Consider the following 15,339-nt stretch of genomic DNA (forward strand, 5'->3'; position numbering starts at 1 on the left):
AAAAAACGTTAAATGCCGAACGCTTATTTTGCTACTTTTTCGGACTAGTGAAATGAACTCTTCAGGCTGCTTGACTATCGGATAAGTGGTCTATTTCTTGTTTCCGACTGTTCCTACTATTCCTATGTTCAATTTGAGAAAGTGATGATATTGTCAGTATATCTCTGATATTTTATGAGCACACTTTATATTATAATTACACTAGTAAATAAACTAAGAAAATTAAAAGTAGTTTTCGTCAATATCAAAGATAATAATGTTCGTTTATTTTTTCGATGGTAACACCCATTGGCAAGTTAAATGAAAAACACACAGAGCAGTAAAGAAAGGAAACAAAAAATAACAAAAAACCACCTACCGTAAGGCCTGCAAACGACACTTGAACGTAAGGATCGACCAGGTCGTTTAATTCGCCGGTGAAAGCCTTTTTCACGTTGGCCATTAGCGAGGAATTCATCTTGGGCAGTCCGTCTGCTCGATAAATTTTCACGATGAAGTGAGCTCTCTGCCTGTCGGTCGGTACTCCGTCGGGTAATAAAAGATTCCTGCAATAAAACCCAGTTTTAAGTTCAAGTTTACAGTTATCCGGAACTGCTTGCGGAATGGCAGTCGTTTCGGAGTAAAATTGACGGTGTCTTTGGAGATGTTTTTAATTAGTTTAGAGAAATAGAAAATTGTAGTATAGCCCGTTTAAGAATTATCCGGAATTTTAATGTTTCTCATTATTTTAATATACACTCAGATACAAAATTTGTTCGTTGCCTTATTTCATGATTTTTTTTAGCAGACTGTATATAAATATATCAATTTTAATTCGTAAACTCGGTTTAACTCGAACTTTAGTATTTAACTTATTATACAAGGTAGCGCACCTCATTCGCCTCGGTTGATTATACGAAAACGGAAAGATGAAACAAATTATTTTATAGGATATGTAGGGAGGCAATGAGCACAATTTAAAATTATTTTGAAATATACAGGGTATTTCTGAACTAAGATCCATACCAAAGTTATATTTTTTCTTATGGACCGCCCGGTATTTTATTTCATTTTTGGATTCTTGGACCCAAAAAAGGCATATGTTTTAGGTAAAATCTTTGGTTTTTGATATATTTAAAGATGTTTAAATATGCATGCTACAATAGAATAAATTATTAACACCCTGTACATTACTTTTCAGAATTAATTCTTGTGCTGAGTTTAAAGTTCGGGAAAAAAACTTTACTGAAAAATGTTATTGCTTCCTTAAATTTATACAGTGGTACAAAAATTACTGATGTATTTTAAAAATTCACTTTATATAAAAACTTATAACCTATACACCCTATATTTTTTTAAATAAATCGAAGCAGATTCAAATGAGCTTTCAAACTATATTAGGGTTTCCTATACCTATCTAGCTCAGATTTTGAATAAAAAGCGATTTTTCAATAAAATCGCAATCAAGATGGCTGGTGTCGCCATGGAAATTTTCTAGTGACATTTAGTAACTATTTTCAAAATCGACATTAGTTTACGGACATTATTATTTAGATTTATAACAGTTTACTTAAATTTACCTATAATAGTTTAATAAGTAAGTATTCATTATTTTATCAAGAAAAATAAAGCAGTGTCTGACAAATGAATATGTTACTAGTGATTTTAATTTGCGAGGAAAATTACTTCTTGTCCTCAAGGACTTATGCTCAAAGATATCCATCCAAATAGGAATATTTCTGAGAAGCATTCCTTTGCTTTTTCCTAACCTAACCTAACCAACTACTTGTCCTATTTCGCAGAGCTGGTAGTCTGGTTTATAAAAAAACTATTAGGTAGAAACCTGTCGTTGGAAGTGAAGAAAATGAATTTATTTTATAAAAAAATTTTCATATATCTACAAGTCTTCATAAAATAAATCATAGAACTGCTTCTTCATTTTTCTTGATAGAATAATAAATACATATTATTTATTAAACTATTATAGGTAAATTAAATAAAAGTAAACTGGTATAAATTTAAATAAAGTCCATAAACTAATTTATTTAAATAGCTACTAACTGTCACTAGGAACTTGCCATGACGACACTAGCCCTCTTGGTTACCATTTTATTTAAAAATTGCTCTTTATTTAAAATCTGAGCTAGATAGGTATATGAAACCCTAATATAGTATGAAAGAGCATTTAAATTTGCTTCGACTTATTTAAAAAATACGTAGTGTTGCATTTGAAATAACGAAGTTTTCATGTAAAATAAATATTTAAATAGACCAGCCATTTTTGATACCCCTTTATACATTTAAAAAAGCAATCAAATTTTTTAGTAAAGTTAATTTCTCGGGCTTGAAAGTCAGCACAAGAATTAATTCTGAAAAGTAATGTATAAGGTGTTGACAAAGTTTTTTATTATAGCATGCATATTTAAATATCTTTAAATATCTCAAAAATCAAAGTTTTTAGACATATTAAACCCTTATAATAAACGCCTTATTTTATGTCCAAGAATCCAAAAATTAAATAAACAATCAGGTGTTCCATAAGAAAAATATAACTTTGGTAGGAATCTTAATTCTGACACACCCTGTACATTTCAAAATAATTTTAAATTAAGCACGTTGCCTTCCCACATATGCCCATAAAATATTTTGTTTCTACGTCTTTCCGTTTTCGTATAATCAACCGAGGCGAATGAGGTGCGCCATCGCCACACTGTATAATTCTGTACTTACGCTTCTATATCATCTTCGTCTTTCTCACTCTTAGGAGGCACCTTCACCGTGTCCCCTTTCCCTATCACGCTAATGTCGCACTTTAAATATCCCTTAGGGCCGCCGGCTATATCATCCGGATCGGTGAGCAGCGCCCACTTGTGATAAAATTGATGATCTGTTCAAACAAACTTTATTAGTTAGTTAAACTCTAAACTCCATTTAGCGTGCACCGTGCAAACGAAGCCATTGTGCGAAAATTAGTGTTTCAATTGGTAAACACCAAGTGTAATTAATACTAGCATGCTAAATATTTGTATTAGGACGGCTAAAGCGGATAGCTGTTAAAGCACAAGCGGGTCGACGTAACGGTGTAATGCTCATTTTCATAATTGTGTCAAGTATGAAGTGCACTTTGTTGTTAAAGAAATTAGATAACAGATATTTTTTGTTTGGTGAATATTTTTAAGCTAATAAGCGAGAAAAGAATTATTATAAATGCATATTAATAATAAAAACATATAAATAAATTCAGCTATATATTTATTTATTTAAGATGTTAATTTTTTTTTTCAAACGTCACAAAACTATTAGTTTTTGCAACGTGATTGACAATATAAAATAGTCATTTTAACGCCTAGACATAACAGTAAAGCACTTTTACGCCTAAACATAAAAGCACGAAGATATATTATTAAACTAACATAAAGTGTCAAATTCAACGACGCGACGTAACCATAGTTTCTCGCTATACAGGGTAGTCTAAGTCATGCTTTCGGGAAATGATAGGGGACGTCGAAATATTAATTTTGATATAGCACACTATGGGTCGGAAATGCCTCTTACGCAAGATACAGGGTTTTAAAGTTTTTGAAAAATTAAAGATATTCTTTAATAGTTTTTTAACAGTTAGGTTAGGTTAGGTGGTTAAATATTTTTTTAATGAGAACCTTAAATATTCGAATTAATAGAATTACCTTAAAACTAAGAATTTTATTATTAACAATAAAAAAAAATTTAGTTTAAAAATTTATTTAAGGAGCTAATAGTAAAAAGTACCAAAGTTACCCAGGGTGTATTATTCTAACCTTGGCTTATTTAAATAGAGTCTGTGAAACGAATAAATTTAAATTTGACAGTTCCCGCGGGCTTTTCTAGTGTTAATTTTATTAGGTTAGCAACTTTCGGCCATGCCGACGCAATGCCGTCTCTAATAGAACAGCCTTGGAGCGAGATTTATGACGTCACGCTAGTTACATACTTCTTCTTCTTTACGTGCCGTCTCTTTCGTGGAGGTTGGCGATCACATTGGCAAAATCTTCACGATTCTCGGCTTTCCTTATAAGTTCTTCAAAAGTTAGGTGAGTCCAGTTTCTGATGTTTCTCAACCAAGATAGTTTCTTCCTGCCGAGACCTCTCTTCCCTTCAATCTTACCCTTAACTATCAATTGTAAGACGTGGTATTTTTCATTTCTCAATATATGCCCTAAGTATGATGTTTTTCTTATTTTTATTATATTGAGCAATTCTCTCTCTCTGCCTATTCTGTTGTAGACTTCGGTATTTGTGATATGGGCAGTCCATGGAATGTTAAGCATTCTTCGATATATCCATGTTTCGAACGATTCCAGGCGATTCATCTCTTGAACTTTCAGTGTCCATTGTATACTAGTTACATACTACAGATTAATATGTTGTAGAATACATGGAAAACATAATTATTCCTCGTATTTTTGGTTTGTATTTTAAATTGATATAGTTTACATGAAATATACATAATATACAGTTAATATAAATAAGTTAATATAAAAAATATATATACAGTTAATAAATAAAAACGCTATTAAGTTTTCATTTGGTTTTTTATTATTTTTTTTGGTTTAAAAAAAACGTTTCGGCTAACATTATAGCCTTAATCAGTGCTGTGTCATATAGTTTTTTTTTCATTTTACACCAACAAAAATAATGAAAAACCAAATGAAAACTTGTATTATTTGCAAATATAATTTTTCGAACATTGATACTTGCAAAATATACATATACATTTTGTGAATACAAATAATAATACACCACTATTAGAAGATATGGAATGTTTTTTTGTTAAATTAAATCGATTTTTAAATCAACATTTAAAATATATTTTACATTTTACCCATTATCTTATGTACCTGTGGAACATGCATATTAAGAACACTACCAGCAAAGCCATAAAGGCTCTCATGATATGCAGAAGACTGGCCGGAAATAGATGGGGCTGCTCCCCTAACATTTTGCGCTGGATGTATACCATGATTGTAAGACCCACGATTACTTATGGAGCAGTTGCCTGGTACACAAAACTAGAGCAACGGACGGCAAGGCTAAACCTATGCAAAGTCCAGAGACTAGCATGTGTTTGCATCACAGGAGCCATGAGAACCTGTCCAACAGCAGCAATAGAGGTCATTCTAGATCTAACACCACTGCACATTGTCATTGGTAGATATGCCAATGCGACAATTATTAGAATGGTCACTAACGGAATTAGTACTGGGAGAATTGTCAGATCAGGGCTTGGAACACCCTCAAAAGGAAATACCACTCCTGCAACTCCCAGTGGACGATATGCCAAGAACGTAAAACTTTGACAAACATGTCAATGTAGTATTGAGCAATAAGAAGGATTGGAAGAGCGAAACGCTTGCCCAGTAGTTAAAAGACCATACCATAACTTGGTATACTGATGCTTCCAAAACCAATACGGGAACAGGGATCGGAGTGTTTGGGCCGAGAGCTAATTACTCCGAACCAATGGGCACTTACCCTAGTATCCTACAGGCAGAAATCTACGCTATCGAGAGATGCGTACAACTTATCTTAGATAGGAACTATCGGAAACAAGAAATAGCCATCTTATCTGATAGTCAAGCAGCGTTAAAGGCGATCAACTCAGTCTCAATCAATTCGAAATTGGTCAAAGAATACATAGAGAAGCTGAATAAATTAGGCAAAGAAAACAAAGTCCTCCTACACTGGGTGCCTGCTCACCAAGGGATAAAAGGCAATGAAAAAGCAAATAATCTAGGTAGAAAAGGAGCGAACACTCCACTAACTGGACCAGAACCGTTCTGCTTTCCAAGTGGTAACCAACTCAAGGAGGAACTCAAGAACTTGGAAGATTCCATCCGCAACCTGGAATGGAAATCTTGCAATGGTCTAGGACACTCGAAGAAGTTTCTGAGGGCTTATGATCAATAAAAATCACAGATCTTCCTAGGTCTGAGTAAGAACAATCTTCGGATTGTCACGGGGTTTTAACAGGACACTGTCTCCTCAATGAACACCTCAGTAGATTGAAACCAAGAAGAAACGGCGAATGCAGATTCGGTGGGGAAGATGGTGAAACACCAGTACACCTCATCACTGAGTGCGCCGAGACGACAACCATTCGTGCCATGAATTTTGGTACGACTGATATTGGAGATGGAGAACTACCCTTTATAAAACCGTCCCAGATACTGGCTTTTGTCAAAGCCCTGGGACTGTATGATGAGTTATGATTCAAGAAAGGGGGACACAATGGATCTGTAAGGTCGAAGTGATTAACCCCCCTCCCACTCATTCTAAATTCTAATTCTAAATCTTATGTACCTATTCATTATTTTTCTATTGTAAAACATTTGCTGCATTTGTATGGTTCATAGTTTATTTGCCAAGGTATTTATTACTATAAATAGGTATATAATATATTGTATTTATTAACTGTATATTATGTATATTTCATGTAAACTACATAATTTTTAAAATACAAACCAAAAACACGAGGAATAATTATGTTTTCCATGTATTCTACAACATATTAATCTATAGTATGTAACTAGTATACAATGGACACTGAAAGTTCAAGAGATGAATCGCCTCGAAAGATGGATATATCGTAGAATGCTTAACATTCCATGGACAGCCCATTTCACAAATACCGAAGTCTACAACAGAATAGGCAGAGAGAGAGAATTGCTCAATATAATAAAAATAAGAAAAACATCATACTTAGGGCATATATTGAGAAATGAAAAATACCACGTCTTACAATTGATAGTTAAGGGTAAGATTGAAGGAAAGAGAGGTCTCGGCAGGAAGAAACTATCTTGGTTGAGAAACATCAGAAACTGGACTCACCTAACTTTTGAAGAACTTATAAGGAAAGCCGAGAATCGTGAAGATGTGATCGCCAACCTCCACGAAAGAGACAGCACGTAAAGAAGAAGAAGTATGTAACTAGCGTGACGTCATAAATCTCGCTCCAAGGCTGTTCTATTAGAGACGGTATTGCGTCAGCATGGCCGCAAGTTGTTAATTATAAAATTAAGTATCTGAGTAGTCTTATAACAAAAATAAACATGTTTTCAAAGTTAAGTAGTTTCTGTTCAGGCAAAATTGTTGACAAGTAAAGTTCAACTAAAGCCCCATATTCACTATGGGCTGATGTGTCAATTTGATGTGTCGAGGCATCCATGCACGTATAGTGAGAATGATACTGTTTGTCGATGTGATGCGTCAATGCAGTTCATTAGGGCTCAATGTTTCATACAAATGTTTGGGAAAAAATCTAAAGGTGCGTACAGCCATGATGACCCGAAGTGTAGATGGCTCTCGTGAGACAACCCACGGAATCTCGTTGTTATCGTCCTCTGTCGGTTTTTCGACGGCCGATCAAAGAAATCTCGCGACACAGTCTGGGTGTGTTTGTGGTAGCTCGACTGCGAGATATCAATGCATATCTATACATAGATTAGATTAAGAATATACATAGCTTGTTTGATTCGTGGCAGGCGTCTCTCAAAAAAATTATGGAAGCAGTCTCGCGCTCCTTGAGCGCTCGTTTCATCAGATCTGTAGGCACCTTAAGAAGGCAAAATATTGAACTTTTCTCTTTTAAACTACCGAATGGAACTAAGGATTCACAATTTCTAAGAGAGAAATTGCCAGTTTTGTTAAAGGAACCATCATGCTGAAATGGCCTTGGTTGAGGGTGTCATTTAAAAATATATCAATAACTTTATTTAATAATGGAAAATAAATTTCTTGCAGTTTTTAGGTATATAATAAAATTATATAAGAGTTTCTTGCATTGAACTGCTAATATAGAAATTAATTCCACGCTGTGTTCGACATAATGTGGATCAACCTGCTCTCACTACCGGTTTCGAGGCCCTACCCCATCATCAGGTGAGCTTGGGTCGTTTCCACAATTTACTATCGATAGTTGTGCCTCGGTGGTACGAAAGTACTACCATTGCACTTAGGCCGCTATCTCGCGATGCGGGACTTAATATCTTACCGCTACTTTACGACAAGTCGTATTTATATACTCTGCGCTGTGCTCGACATATTGTGGAAACGACCCAAGCTCACCTGATGATGGGGTAGGGCCCCGAAACCGGTAGTGAGAGCAGGTTGATCCACATTATGTCGAACACAGCGTGGAATTAATTTCTATATTAGCAGTTCAAGGCAAGAAACTCTTATATAATTTTATTTATTTAATAGTATATCAAACCATTTATCAACATATCGAGGGTGCCATTTAGAAACCAAAAATTGTAGTCATTTTCGATGAAACAGGAAGTGACCAAAAACAATTGAATACGTCAATCAATCCTAATTTATGTCGTATACTGACATACCAAATCTCGTTTTTTATCGGAAAAAATAAAAAGTTATAGGGATGAGCCACTTTCGAGACGCACCCGGTATATACACAATATCTTTTATAACGTGAAACAGGATAATAAAGTTTATACAGGATAGATAAAGTTTATACTGTAGGATATTAAAAAAGGAAATAAAATCCCTTTTAAACGAACCCTAGTTTGTTTAATTCCGTTAACCCAAACCAGAGTTAACTTTAATAAAAGCAAGCAGCAGTTTAACCTTCTTTCACTAATTTAGATAGAGCAAAATACGCTTAAAAAATACAAATTTTCATTGATTATAATAACAATATTTAATATATAAATTTGTAATCTCTGGGATTTTCAGTATATTTATGTAGCATTTCTTCCTCTAAGATAATAATCTTCTTCCTTTAAGATACTATGACCTTAAAAAAAACCTTGTGAAAATAAGTTTAAACTACGCTGTATATTAATAAAGACATTTTCAAAACTTCGTCGAACTGATAATTTTTTAATAAGTTTAGTTTTCAATTGAATTTTCAACCAATATTTACAATAGTAATTACATTGTTTCTAAAGTTTAACTTAACATTTGTCTTTGACTATCGCAATTAAGAAGTTTGAGAACGACGTTAAGCAGAGTACACTCTTTGATAAAGTTTCGTTCCTAAACTTGTTTGTTCCCTATCATAATTATATTTGCAGTTTTAATTGGTTCTGTAATTGGAACGTAGGAAATATTCGGAAATAGTTTGCCTTCTCTTGAATTTTGTCTTTTAAGATACAGGAAATAAATTATATCACTACAACTACAAAGTTCTATTATGAAGAAAATATAATCGTACAAAAAGAGTTTGAGGTTATGAGATTCAACTACATTGTGTACAAGAATAGTAATTTAACAATTTTTAGATTATAGCAATTTTTATTTTATGAATGTGATATTATTTAAACTAATAAAATATTTTTTTTACATTTGGTAGTCTTTTATAGAAAAAACAGAATTATTTTTAGAAATATAAATTAAAAAACAATTAAAATAATATAAAAACAGTAATATGGAATTGCTTTTAACTCAAAATATATCGACGGGTATTTTAAAATACGGGGTGGTCCGAACTGTATTCCGGAAATTTCGGCAGCATATTCTGCAGTAAAAATAAGTAAAAAAAGTTCGTATAAATGTATGTCCTAAAATGCTTAGTTTCGAAGATACAGGGTGTAGAAGTTTCATTTTTATTTCGATTTTTTCCAAATAATTTCTGAAGTAACGTTAATATTTGGATGAAAATTGGTGTCTGGGAGTTTTTTGGCATGAGAAATTTTATTTTGATGTCAATATGACTCCTACTTGTAGAGGGCGGCACCTGCATATTTTTTAACTGGTTTGTAGTCAAGATAGCCGTCGACGAACTCATCTGGATGGAGTGTACGTGACCCATGTGAAATTGTTCATACAAACTCATGGTACTTGCTCGAAGTTGCGGACGGTCCGTCGCGGACGCTCCGTTCCATCTGAAAGCGCTGTTAGTTATTTTTTTTAAACTTTAATCGTCTAAATTAATTTTCTTTAGCTTCATTAATTTATTTTCGTTTTTGTAACTTGATTGTGTGTAAATATCTACACACAATGATTGTGTGTAAATATCTACACACAATCAAGTTAATTAGATAATCAGGTAATAGATAATAATCAAGTAGGCTGGCAGTAAATCAATAGCCATATAATTGTTAAGAAAAAAATCAGAAATTTTTTTTTCATAGTAAGTTTTTTACTTTACACATAAAGCTTGGTTTTCATGCATCCGTTGTCCGACGATACGATGATACGATATTAATTTTATTGGTTGAATTTAAAGACTTCGGTTGGTTAGAAACGGTTAACCAATCGAAGCCTTTAAATACAACCAATGAAATTAATATCGTAAAAACGTATCGTCGGACAACGGATGCATGAAAATCAAGCTTAACACTGCATCTGTTAAAAACTAAACAACCTATCTGAATTCTGATTTTTAGATATCCATTGTATTTATAAGTATATTTTTGCTATGGGAGATTTTGGTTAGGATTTTTTGGCTCGATATTTAAAATATCAAATGGTATTATTTTACCTCCAAAGAAAAGAAAATTTTGATTATTGTGTTTTCATTTTCTGGAAAACTCTATAATATAAAAGAAGTCAGGCACGGAAAGAATAATTCATCCTGTCTATTTTTAGAGCGGCACATTGTGTTCACTGGTTGCTAGAGATAACGCGATAGTAAATAATTTACCTACAGTTTAGTTAAACGCTAGATAAATCACTTACGTTGAAGGTACATTTTGTATTATAAATTATGTAGCTAGAAATTTGGAAAATAAATATTTATATTTGAATTAACAATATTTTATATATTTATTGATATTAATTTTTCAAGTAATATCTAATCAGAGCTACAGAACCATGTTGAGAGAATTTTGACTGTGGCTGACATGTGTATATTGATTGTTACGTATTTCTGTATAAGGATAATTATAGTGGACCAAATAAGTCAAATTTAATCTCTGGTAGGCATAATTCCAGCTATATGCAGAGAAACATTATTTATAATATACCACAAACCTGTCTCAGAGTATGCTAAATAATTTTTAAACTGAAAAAAGAAGTGTAACAGGAAGTAGCTACTACCTTGCACATTTTAGTAATAAAAATATATTTTTTAACACTAGTCGCCATAGTTAGTTTGTTACATTATAAAAGGAAAATAGCATATTTTATTAATAGAAAAATATTAACTTGCAAATTTTTTGAAACTATTGTATTTAGGCATAAATAACTTTATTCAAAGCTCTATGGGAGTTTTCTTAAAAAAAAATTTTTATACGTTTGTTAATGTAATGTTTGTATTTTTAAGCACCTTGTATAATATTAATTGAACTATCGCAAAAATTTAAGTAGAGTAAGAGATTTTCTGAAAGACAATGATTATAAATTTATAAAAAATGCAGTGTTGCTGAAAAATAATTTTTACCTTTCGCTCTAAGAAATAGCCTGTCTGATATCTGTCTATATCAGTATCAATCAATTCGAACTTGGTCAAAGAATGCATAGAGAAACTGAATAAATTAGGCAAAGAAAGCAAAATCCTCCTACTTTGAAAGCTCACCAAAGGATAGAAAGTAATGAAAAAGCAAATGATCTAGGTAGAAAAGGAGTGTGAACACTCCAATAATTAGACCAGAACCGTCCTGCTTTCTAAGCGGAAACTAACTAAAAGCGGAACTCAAGAACCTGGAAGACTCCATCCGTAACCTCGAATGGGAATCCTCCAACAGTCTATGACACTCGCAAAAATTTCTCAGAACTTATGACCGAGAAAAATTAAAGATTTACCTTGATTTAAGTAAGAACAATCTTCGGATTGTCACGGAGTTTTTAACAGGACACTTTCTCCTCAATAAATACCTCAGTAAATTGAAGCTAAGAAAAAATGACGTGGGGAAAATTGGGAAACACCAAAACACCTCATCACTGAGTGCGCCAAGCCGACAACCATTCGTGTCATAAACTTTGGTACGACTGATATCGGAGATAGAGAACTACCCTCTGTAAAACCGTCCCAGGTACTGGGTTTTGTTAAAGCCCTGGGACTGTATGATGAGTTATAACTCAAGAAAGGTGGACGCAATAGATCTGTAAGGTCGCGGTGATTAACACTCATTCTACATTGTACATCTTTCGCTCTGCAAATGCCATTTTCGACATAAAATTAAAATTATTTAAAAAATAGGTAAACTTAGGTATACGACAGTATAAACAAAATAATATGTTTATAAGTTCATATAGAATTAAAAACCAAAAATTATGTTGGGGTTTTTGTTTATTTTTAAAAGCAATTACATTTTAGAAATGAGATCCTAAAATACACTTAATGAATCAACTGCATAAAACACCCTGTATACATATGTTTTTTTTATTTCTTTCTTAAGATATATTAAAACTTTAATAAGTGTATTAAAGAGGTTTGAAAAAGTTTCTTATTTAGCGAGTATGAAAACTTAAAGCTATTAATATTTTTCAACTTTATTTAAAAAAAAAGTTTACAGCATAAGAAATTCAAACTTTGTTTCGGTCTAACTTTTAAAACTCTATAAAAACTTTAATGTTTTAAAAACTTCGTATTTCTGTTCAATCTGTATAAGTTTTTCTCGTTTTGAACAAAAGAAAACAGTAGATAACATTGCTATAAGTTATAAAACTTTGTCACTACCAGTGTTGTGTATATTGTGCTGTTGTCTGGAGTTGTCATGAACTTTGTGTCAAGGAGTGCCCCAATTTTTCGTTATTTCAGAATGAATTCCGAATTTACTATCTTAAATATAAAATTAAGACTAATATTTGTTCGAGGGGAGTAGACAACGATTGATGATGAAATGATATTGTTTTTAATTTTAAAAATTTTATACAACGTTTCGGTCAGATGTGTTACTGCTGTCATAAGTCTAACTAATTTAAACCCTAAAACTATTGAGCTTCATACAGGGTGCTACAAATTCAGGGTACGAGTTCATTAGTATCTCGGTAACCGTAATAGATACAAACTTGGCTAAACTGGGAAAAGTTGCGTCTTGGATGCCATCAAAAAAAAATATAAAAATTTCATGGATTGCTCAGTTATTTGGGATAAATTATTATTTGAAAATAAATTTTATTTTTTAGGGTTTCTTCTTCTTCTTCTTTTACTTATTTGAGATCTAGTCGATCTGTTAATTTTAAGGTTGCCTCTGTAGGAGTTCTTGTAGGGAGATGGACTGCCATGTCTTTCCATCTTTTTGGAGGTCTTCCCGGCTGTCTCTTACCCATGGGTTTCCCTTCAAGAGCTATGCGTGGTAGCCATCATTTTCTCCCATACGTTTTACGTGTGCGAACAATTGTCTTTTTCTTTGCCTACCCCATCTCACTTCGTCCTGTATTCCACATTATCGCCCGATATTTGTGTTTCTAATTCTGTCTCTTCTAGTCTTCCCCATTATGGTTCTTAGTTAGTTATGATTCTTAAGTTCTTCATTTCAGCGACTCTTAACATGCTTTTGGTCTTGTTTGTTTTTATTCCTCTCGGATTTCTATGCCATATGTCATTTTGTCTGATGCAGGTCTTATAAATTTTAATTTTGCTGCCTGTTCACAGGAAGGGGTTTCTCCACACTATTTGTCTCAGACATCCTGACATGGCCATTGCTCTGTTTATCTGGCTTCTCAGATCTTTCTCTGGATCATGGTAGTGCGACATATCTATTCCAAGGTATCTGAACTGTGACACTTGCTCAATAATTTTGTTTTCTACTACCAGTTTATTGCATCTTACCCTTTAGGGTTTAGAACCATAAAATAACATACCAATTAAACCTTTTATTTAAAAAAAAATGTTAAAAACGATATTAGAAGATATATGAGAATCGCCTCAATGTTTATAAAGAAGCTAAAATAATACATCAAATAAGCCTACATTTAAGTTAATTTGAGATAGTTAAGATAGTTATATATATATATATATATATATATATATATATATATATATATATATATATATATATATATATATATATATATATATATATATATATATATATATATATATATATATATATATATATATATATATATATATATATATATATATATATATAAGTTATAAATGTTCCATTCTGTTTTTTTTTGTTGAATTTTCGCAGTACTGCTTCGCTGGTTTTATGAATCACATCTCTTAGTTGTGTCCAGCCCTGTTCAGCATCCACGATTGAGATTGAAGTTATCGGTGGAAGTGATTCTTTGATGGCTTCCCGGAGGGCGTCGGCGGTATCGTTGTTCTCTAGTCCCCGTACATTCAATCTGGTCATATAGTTTTGCTTTTTTACAGTGTGGATGTTTGGGTTTTAGGTAGATCCATTCTGTTATCACTAAAATAACAAACATTGTCATATATCGAGTCATATATTCATAGAGATAGTTAGGATAGTTAGGACACTGTTTCCTCAATGAACACCTCAGTAGATTGAAACTAAGAAACAATGTTGAATGCAGATTCTGTGAAAAAGATGGGGAAATACCAGAACACTGTGTGCGCCAAGACGACAATCATTAGTGCGGTAAACTTTGGTGGGACTGATATCGGAGATGAGGAACTCGGTAAAACCGTCTCAGATACTAACTTTTGTCTAATCCCTGAGACTGTATGATGAGTTATACCTCAAGAAAGGCGGACACAATTTTCAACCTCTCATACAATCTTCAATTTAGTTGTGTTCTTCGATACCATAAGCTCCTCCTCCTCCTACGTGCCTTCTCTGTTGAGGTTGGCGATGAATATGGCATATGACTCTCTGTCCAAAGCTTGGTGAATAAGGGTGTCTCCCTCGGTGTGGGTCCAATCTCTTATGTTACGTAGCCATGATTTCTTTTTCCTCACTATGCTACGTTTTCCATCGATTTTTCCTTCTATAATGAGCTGTATTTCTTCATATTCTGAGTGCCACATTATGTGTCCAAGATAGGAAGTCTTTTTGATTTTAATTGTGCCTGTTAGGTGTGCACGAGTTTTCATTCTGTTTAAAAATTCACTGTTTGTTGTTCAGGAGATTCAACTTATCCTCAGCATCCGACGATACATCCACATTTCAAATACATTAAGGCGTTTGATGTCTTATTGTTTTAGCGAGCATGTTTCGCATCCATATTGAAGCAGGGGCCATATATAACATTTTAATGTTCTTAGCCTTGTTGATATAGCTATTATCGGATGGCATAAGAACATCCGCATGTTGAGGAAACCAGCCCTAGCTATTTCAATCCTTCTTCTGATTTTCTTAGAGCGGTCTAGCTGGCTGTTTAATTCCCTGTCCAATTAAATATATCTCAGCGTGGTCTCGAGATGGAGCCGTTTATCATTATGTCGGTGTTTTCATTGTCTTGCGGATGTCTGTTGAAAATCATAGGTTTTGTCTTGACGGTGTT

The 15,339-nt window shown here is 33.1% G+C and overlaps 1 protein-coding gene across 2 annotated transcripts in view; it reads right to left on the minus strand.

The window, feature by feature from the left end:
- Positions 1-15,339, minus strand: part of LOC115889719 (otoferlin-like) — a 274,808-nt gene that overhangs the window by 93,392 nt on the left and 166,077 nt on the right. The window contains exons 9-10 of one of the 2 annotated variants that reach the window (XM_030909784.1): positions 2,710-2,866; positions 359-545 (exon numbers count right to left, since the gene is read on the minus strand). The exons of the other annotated variant lie outside the window; for it this stretch is intronic. Coding sequence (XP_030765644.1) covers positions 359-545; positions 2,710-2,866 — 344 coding nt within the window. The remainder of the gene's footprint in view (positions 1-358; positions 546-2,709; positions 2,867-15,339) is intronic. 2 annotated transcript variants of the gene reach the window in all.

Source organism: Sitophilus oryzae, unplaced genomic scaffold, assembly GCF_002938485.1.
Source record: "Sitophilus oryzae breed Bouriz unplaced genomic scaffold, Soryzae_2.0 scaffold_845_pilon_pilon, whole genome shotgun sequence".
Classification (NCBI taxonomy): Eukaryota; Metazoa; Arthropoda; class Insecta; order Coleoptera; family Curculionidae; genus Sitophilus; species Sitophilus oryzae.